Source organism: Glycine max, chromosome 11, assembly GCF_000004515.6.
Source record: "Glycine max cultivar Williams 82 chromosome 11, Glycine_max_v4.0, whole genome shotgun sequence".
NCBI lineage: Eukaryota > Viridiplantae > Streptophyta > Magnoliopsida > Fabales > Fabaceae > Glycine > Glycine max.
In genome coordinates, this window is record NC_038247.2 from 19,132,941 (window position 1) to 19,140,917 (window position 7,977).

Sequence of the window (7,977 nt, forward strand, 5' to 3'; positions counted from 1 at the left end):
ATTCTTGCATGTTTTCTTGAAATTGAATGAGGGGTTTTGTTCCCCATGATGTGATCACATGTTCTGTGCTATTCATTTTGAATTTAGGTGTGTTTTGAGGTCTGAATTGTACCTTTTTTGCTTCATGAAATAGAGGTTTTTCGCGAAGCACGACCTTGTTGGATGAGAGCACGCATGTGCTAAAATCAATTGTTTTAAGCTCGTACTATTTTCCTGACAACATAAGTTAACGTGTAGCCTAATCATTACGAAGAAAATGATTGAATTAGGTTTTGTGGTATTCATAGAAGTTGTAACTCTAGATGTTAGCTAACAAATGCCGTTGGTTTCACCCAATTCGGAGTTGTATATAACCCTAGAGAGTCAAATTATTGAGCAAAGGTCGAGCTGTCAGGATTAAGCAATGATCCAATGTTTACCTTAGGTTTAGACATAGTTAATGGTCCAACTAGTTTTTGTGATCAGCATAAGAGTTGTAGATAATTGTCTTGGCCTTAAAACAAGATAAGTATGAACTTAATAGGATTAGTACATCCCCTATACTTGTAATTTTACTCTACAAAGGTCATAGTAACTTAGGAGGAAATGTAAAGATATACTTGTTTACTATACATGTATGTGTGGTTACTATTAACCCAATGAATAAGTGAATGATTATATGCCTTGAATGTTGGAAGATTGCTATTGTATGATGTGTGTGCGTGTGTGTGTGTGTGAGTGAGAAGTGATAATGTGTTAGTGAGAAGGTGTGATAAGAGATGTGTTGTGAACAAGTGTGGGATTGATACGTTCCTCAATGTGATCATACATGTTATTGTGAAGTATAAAGTGATGGCATTGAGTATGATCTATGAATTGTATAATCACACAACTATAAGACCATTTAAGGACAACGAGTTAATACACGACGAATATTATAATGAGATCCACTGTGGGAACCCAACGAGTTGAATCACTTTGAGGTGTGATGAGTTAAAATGATTTTGAAAACAATTGAGTTGTTGTGTGTATTGCATAGTTCAAACTAAAGTGGCACATATATGATTTTAAATGTTTGTTTTAATGAGATGATTAGTTATATGAACATAACATATTAATATTATTAGTGTGATATGTATATGATGCATGAGGCGTGATAACATGATGTCTTGGGATTATGAAAGTGTGATGAACTGTGTGTAAGTGACAAGTTAAGTATGTGTTAAATTATGAGATCACACATATATTGGGATGTTGTGTGCATTGAGTTATGAGCTATGAATCGTATAATTATACGACTGTAAGACGCTTTAAAAGTGACGAGTTAATGGACGACGAGTATTGTAATGGGATCAAATGTGGGAACCCGGCGAGTTGAATCACTTCGAGGCACGACGAGTTAAAATTATTTTGAGAACAATTGAGGAGTCATGTGTTTTATATAGTTCATAGATAAAGTCTGTGTGCTAAAATGTTTTCTAGGTTGGACCTGAATCAGGAAGGGGAGGCCTTAATGGACTCTTCAAAGACTAGGTCTTGGGGGTAAATACGCTCGATTTGGGTGCTCTTTTAAGCCTATGTCAATCCCACATGGTTAGAGCATTCTCGCAAAACAATGTGACTCTAACTGGTCTTCCTATGGTTTTACCTAGAAAGAGTGACCTAACTTACCAGTGTGTGGTTTGTCTTGTCATATACTCCTAGCCGTCCGACGAGGTTTTTCACTAACATGGTACCATATTGCATATAGGATTGAGTTTTAGTGTATATGTTGCATAACGCTTGTGTAATGATTATTGTGACTTGTTATGTGATAGTGTGTAATGAATTGTATAAGTGTGAGATGCGGTATTGTATTTGAGATGTGTTGTCTTGAATATGTGATTAATTATGAAGGCGTGGAATATGATTTGTGATTAAATTTCTAGGACAAGTGATATTACGTGTTGAGTGTTGAAAGGATGCAAACCGTGCCAAAGTTGAGCCTTGTTATACCTATACTGTTATTATAATTATATTATTGTTATATTTATATCATACCTGTATGCTTCCATTTATCTCTATTCGTTGAGGAATGTGATGACTAACTCCTCGTGTGTTGTTTGTGTTTGGATCATGTGATGATCTCGAATCTTGTGTTCATGGGAACAAATAGTTAGGAGGATTGCTTTAAGGAACCTCGTGCTAGAGGACATTTGGATACAATGCTTTGATAGGATATGACATTGGGGAATGAGTTTCTGTTTCAATTGCATGACATTCCAAACATGTTATTTTACTTTATTTTGTTTTGCTGCTTAACTTGAGTTCTTTTGTAAACTTGAACGACCTTGTTTTGAGTCAGAAATGTTTCTAAGAAGTTTTATTTGGTAACAATGAGGCGAATGCAGACCTTTTACTCATGTGGATTTACTTAACAATTTTATCGAATAAAATTGATTTAATTAGATTCCATGTTTTATATGTTTTTCCCATTTATATGTATGTTGGGGTAGAGGGTTTCACAGGTAGAGTAACTTTAACAAAAGTTGTTATTCAAGCCATGCCTACCTATGTGATGCAAACTACTCTATTACGGTCTTCGGTGTGTGAAGAAATTAACAAAATATGTCATGATTTTGGTTGGGGCCACTCAAGTATCTCTAGCAAAATTCATTAGTGAAATTGGGATTCTCTATGTATTCCACAAAGAAATGGCGACCTTGGTTTAAGGAAAGCTAGTGTTATGAACCAAGCTTTTTTAATGAGGGTGGGGTGGAAATTATGTACGAGACCTAATGATTTCTGAATATAAGTTGTACGTGCAAAGTATAAATGTGGTAATAATGTACTACATGTTATTGATAAGCATTGACCTAAAGCTAACCTGTGGAGGGTGATTGTGAAGTGTTGGGATAAATTATTGCCAAATATGACCTAGAAAGTGGGCAATGATAGAGCAATGAGATTTTGGAAAGATAACTGGATCCTAAATCATGGTAAGCTAGATTAATATAAGAGTGGACAAACTAGTCATAGGAGAACATTCCGGTATGTTTTTATGTCAATGCTAAAAGAGATTGGGATATTGAGTGAATTGTTGTCGATTTACCAGTGAATGTTGTTGAAAGTATAAAGATGTTGATGCCACCTTGTGTGGCTAGTAAAACATATTATTTAGAGTGGAATAAAGCTGTTGATGGTGCTTTTCGGTGAAGGATGCTTATCTCAAATTGTATAATGCTTATACTCTTCAAGAATTTATGTTATTTAAAAACATTTGGCGTTGGGATGACCCGAAAAGGATTAGATTTCATTTATGGAAAATTGGTCTTGGGGTGTTGCCTGCTAATGAGTTGAGATTTTGACGGCATATGACAAATGATGCCATCTGCCTGTAGTGTAAAGATAAGGTAGAAGATGTGATGCATGCGCTCAGAGACTATAAATGGGTGCAACCAATATGCCTAGTTGGCTTACCATGAATGTTTGCAGCATGAGAATAAAGGGAGAGGTGAAGTGGAACACTTTGTTTGGAACTATTGTTGATCATATTTGGTTGAGAAGGAATGAATTCATCTTCAATAATAAATGGACAGACACTCTGGATCTAGTGTTGAGTGTTTGGAGTGGTGTACGACTGTACGTGATATAAGTAGAAGCAAACTCACTCATATGTTATTAACACCAAATGATGATAATGGAAACCATGATTCTTCTAGAATGTGGAAGAAGCCTCTGCAGGGTACTATGAAAATTAATTGTGATGACTCTTACCTTGCCTCGGTGGCTTTTTCCACTTGTGTTGTTGTGCTCCAAAATGATAAAGGTGATTTTCTGAAAGCGTTTTCAAGGAGACTTGTGCATTTGTACTATTATGGGGCCTGAGCTTTGGGCCATTCTATTTGGTATGAATATGGCCTGTGATTCGGGTTATAGAGCTATTATTATTGACACTGATTGTGCTGAAGTTATCAAGCTTGTGGAGGATCCTAGATATCATGAAGCCCAATTTGTAGATCTTGCCTCTGAGATTGTGAAGACCAAGGAAACATTTACTTCTTGTTCCATTGTCCATGTACTTTGCCAGGCAAATACTATGGTAGATTGTTTTCCCAAAGATGATTTAACCAACGATAGGAATGTAACTTTCTATGATAGCTTACCTAATTTTGCTGGAACTTCCATGAGGGTGGATGCAAATGTTAGCCCCTCTATTTTAAGTAATATATAATTCTACCTTGAGCCTTATTGTCCAAGCAATTCAGAAAAAAAAAATCAAGTTAATTTCAAATTAATGAATCATAACATTTTATTTTGGTACAAATAAATTATAATATAATAATCATTAAAGGCCATTAGAGAGGCTCACAAGTAATATTTAACAAAGCCCAAAAGGAAAAATAAAATATGATTGTGTAACAAGTAAAATTTGATGAATACTAATTTTCTATTAATTTTTCTTTAAAAAAATTTCTATTAATTTTGTAATTTAGCAAAAAAAAATGTCAATGGACATCACCTGGTAGCATGATTCAGAGTGGTGTCACTAGTTCTGATAAGCCATATGATAAGGTGACAAACATCAAAGTGACGTCTCCCAAGTAACATTGACGGATGCCTCCCATTGCCAATGTGACAAAAACCACGGATATTGGTAATATGTTTCTTGACCAACCTAAATAGTAAAATAATTTTTAAAAAATATTTTGATAAAAAAAAGCCTTCCAAAAGAGGTGAAAGACATAATAGAAGAAGTATCCCTTCATTTCTTATAATTAATGAAAGAGAAGGTTACAATTAGAAGTATATAATTAAAGTTAGGAGAGATAATTATTATCCCTACCGTATATATGGAGCTCTCTTTCACTGGTTAGGCCAATTACATATTACATACTTGTTACAATTTTCCCTCTCATTCAATCTATATTATGTTGACTATAAAATTTGTACACATACCAAACATGTGATCACCTCCCATAATATACCCTTAATTAACTTCTTCCAATTCTTAGTGAAGAATCAACACCTTTATTGACACTTGCAAAGATCTTAGCAATCTCTAGTTGTGTATTGGCAATGATTTCAGTTCTCTTAAGCTCCATTTCTCCTCTCTTTGCCTCAGCTTCAACTCTCATCCTCTCAATCTCTTTCATTGTGTCCATTCTTGTTTGTTCTGACCTCACCACCATTTCAGCAAGCCACCTTATGCTCTCTACTATTTCCATGTCTTCATTATTATTATTCCTTCTCCTCTTGTTGTTCTCACTTTTCATCTTCCTCTTGTTGCATCTCACCTTGTCCTTTTCACTGTAAAGGGCAGGTGTGCTACTATCCGAGTCCATTGGATTCTTGTTAGATACATGCTCAGATGACTTGGCTCCTATCCCATCTTCCTATTAATGCCAAAACTTTAATATTAATTTATATGTATGTGTATGTATATAATATATTTTGAAACATAAGATGACAATTCTAACACACTCAAATCATCTCAATTCCAACGGCCACATATGTACTGTCCGTTATAATGTCAATTTTACTTGCATAATATAAGGTTAAAGTATATTAAAAGTTAGCAACATAGCTCCTACACATTAAGACACATATTTTTGTCCGCTGCAATGATTTTTATATATAATGCATATAAAGTATAATGGAAGTTTAAGTCATCTCCTAATAATGGGTCTTAGTAACTTTTATTTAATATATAAATTAACTATTTGAATGGGTTTAATTTTTATGTATTTTGAATGTAAATGATTTTAGATTGTCAATTAATTAAAAATTATGGTAAATAGTAAGTATGACTTAAGTCAACTTTATGATTATATCAGTATAATAATCTTTCACAGTGTAAATGTATAGTACAGTAACATTTACTTACAGTAATTCTTAAATATAATATAATTAATTATTTGAATATGACTTTTACTTTATTGTTCACTTCTTAATTGCAGTAAATGACCTCCAGTAGCTTTTAAAAAAAGAGATGAGTTTCACTTACTTTCTGGGAATTATTTATCGTCCTACTTCTATTGGAAAGAAAATCAATCAGAATACTCACACGATGAATGAACATAAATTTTCAGAAATCATATCTTCTCACTTCATGGGATATAAAAAAATCCAAGATATGTTTTTTTCTATTATATGACACTCTAGCTGCTTGATGCAACAATCATACATTTTTGAAAAAGTATTTAATGAACAAATTAAAGAAAATGCTTCTCACAAGTCCTATGCATAGAATGTTACACCTAATTAGCAGAAAGTTTAGAGCCATGTAATCCATAATATAATCCCAACCTCACAGTTAATAGAAATAAATGAGTCATGCTCATAAAATGCAACAAAAAGAATCAAACCAAAGTTAATCAATTACCCAAAATGAAAAATTGTGCTTCATTTTAAAAATCTACCTTGGCTACCAGAAAGGTCTAGCTAAGTTGATTGAGCAAGTGTTATAAATCTCCTATGTTTAATTTGTATGGATAAAATAAAAAAATCTACCTTTGCTAGTAGTCTTTCAACACCATTGGAGCCATATGAGTTTTGTGCAATTGCAATTGGTGGAGGAGCAACAGAAGGAGGTGGCTCCAACAACACCAAAGCCTGGTTATGTGGTGATTGAGACGATGGTGCTGCTATTATTGGTCTTGCTGCTGCTATAGGTGGTGGTGACAGTGAAGAAGATATCGGTGCGGTCCCGCGAAGAAGAACGTCGAGGCGAGAATACAAAGGCCAAGAAGAGGAGGCATCAGCAGTGGTGGCAGACTCTGATCTGTACCTTTTCTTCATGGACTCAATCTTGTTCTTGCACTGTGTCTGAGTCTTTGGTGACTTGGTGGAGTTTGCTCTTGCTGAGACATGTTTTGCAACATCTTCCCAATCATGGCCCTTAAGTTTTGCTCTGTTTCTCAGCACCCATTTGGCCTCATAGGCCTCAAGAAGGGTTGTCACAGCCCCTTCACTCCACTCATCTCTCTTCAACCTATGATGATGATCCTCCTTGGTGTTGTTGTTGATGGTGGTGCTATGATTAGGGTTAGGAAGGAGGAGAGATGGGTGGTGGTGGCTACTATCATCTTGCTGCTTCTCTGCTTTGTTGTTGTTATTATTATTATTATCCTCCATCTCTCATCCCCCATGTACTACAAAGTTTTTAACTACAATACTACTGCCCTTTGGGGTGTTTAGCTGCTAACATACTTCAGAGTTTCATTGAGTCTATGAATAAGAAAAAGGGTAGCAAGAGGGAGACAACCACTAGCATTAGAAAGAGAGTTAAAAAAGAAAATGAAAATAGCAATAGTGGGTGGTGGAAGAGAGGGGGGGTGATCACTTTTGTCAAATAAGTTAATGATGTCAATGCCTTGAACTTTTCTTTTTCTTCTTGCTTTTGTGTAAGAGGTGGTGCTCGATGGTGTTACCTTAAGATTTTAAATCGAAGTTAATAATTGCAATTGTGACTCAAATCCATGTTTTAAATACGATTATGATCAAAGTTGTAATTTCATTGTGAGTTTTGATATTGCAGAAAATTGTGAACTTCATAAGTGTTTTTAGAGGTTTTTTACTAATTTTTTCAGTAAAATTTTTTTTAAAAATTCTCAAAAATACTTCTACCTTTATACCCAAACGGTCTCTATGACTGTAATTATAGTTGCAGGGACTCCTAGAAATTTAATGCATGTTATGACCCTAATTACAATTGCAAACCATTATTTAAAATCTTAACTGTAATATTAAGGATTTGAAAGGTTTTATAACTATAGTAATTGTCATGTCAAATGTGTTTATAATATTGACATCACGATTTTAAATTGTGATTATATCAGTAGTTTTGTCATAATTTTTGATATTGTGAGAATATACAAATAAATGTAACAATTACGATTGCAATTACAGTCATAATGTAATTATAAAGGGTCCAAAAGCCTTCACGTTATGACTAAAATCGCAATGATCACAATCTATTTTTTAAAACCTTAATTGAGATTTTAGAAGACTCTCTAA

The 7,977-nt window shown here is 34.2% G+C and overlaps 1 protein-coding gene across 1 annotated transcript; it reads right to left on the reverse strand.

Annotated features, from left to right (window-relative positions):
• Window positions 1-4,704: 4,704 nt before the first annotated feature.
• Window positions 4,705-7,357, reverse strand: LOC100813972 (trihelix transcription factor ASIL2). Its single transcript, XM_003539250.5, has 2 exons — window positions 6,472-7,357; window positions 4,705-5,354 (listed from the first exon to the last, which is right to left on the reverse strand). Exons 1-2 carry the CDS (start codon window positions 7,093-7,095, stop codon window positions 4,953-4,955), a joined length of 1,026 nt encoding a protein of 341 aa, XP_003539298.1. The 5' UTR covers window positions 7,096-7,357; the 3' UTR covers window positions 4,705-4,952.
• Between the last annotated feature and the right edge of the window lie 620 nt (window positions 7,358-7,977).

Excerpts from the sequence above, each read along its gene's own strand:
- LOC100813972 (XM_003539250.5), bottom strand. The coding sequence starts at position 7,095 with ATGGAGGATAATAATAATAATAACAACAACAAAGCAGAGAAGCAGCAA. Across the intron at positions 5,355-6,471 it reads TTGAAAGACTACTAGCAAAG|GAAGATGGGATAGGAGCCAA; the intron begins GTAGATTTTTTT and ends TGGCATTAATAG.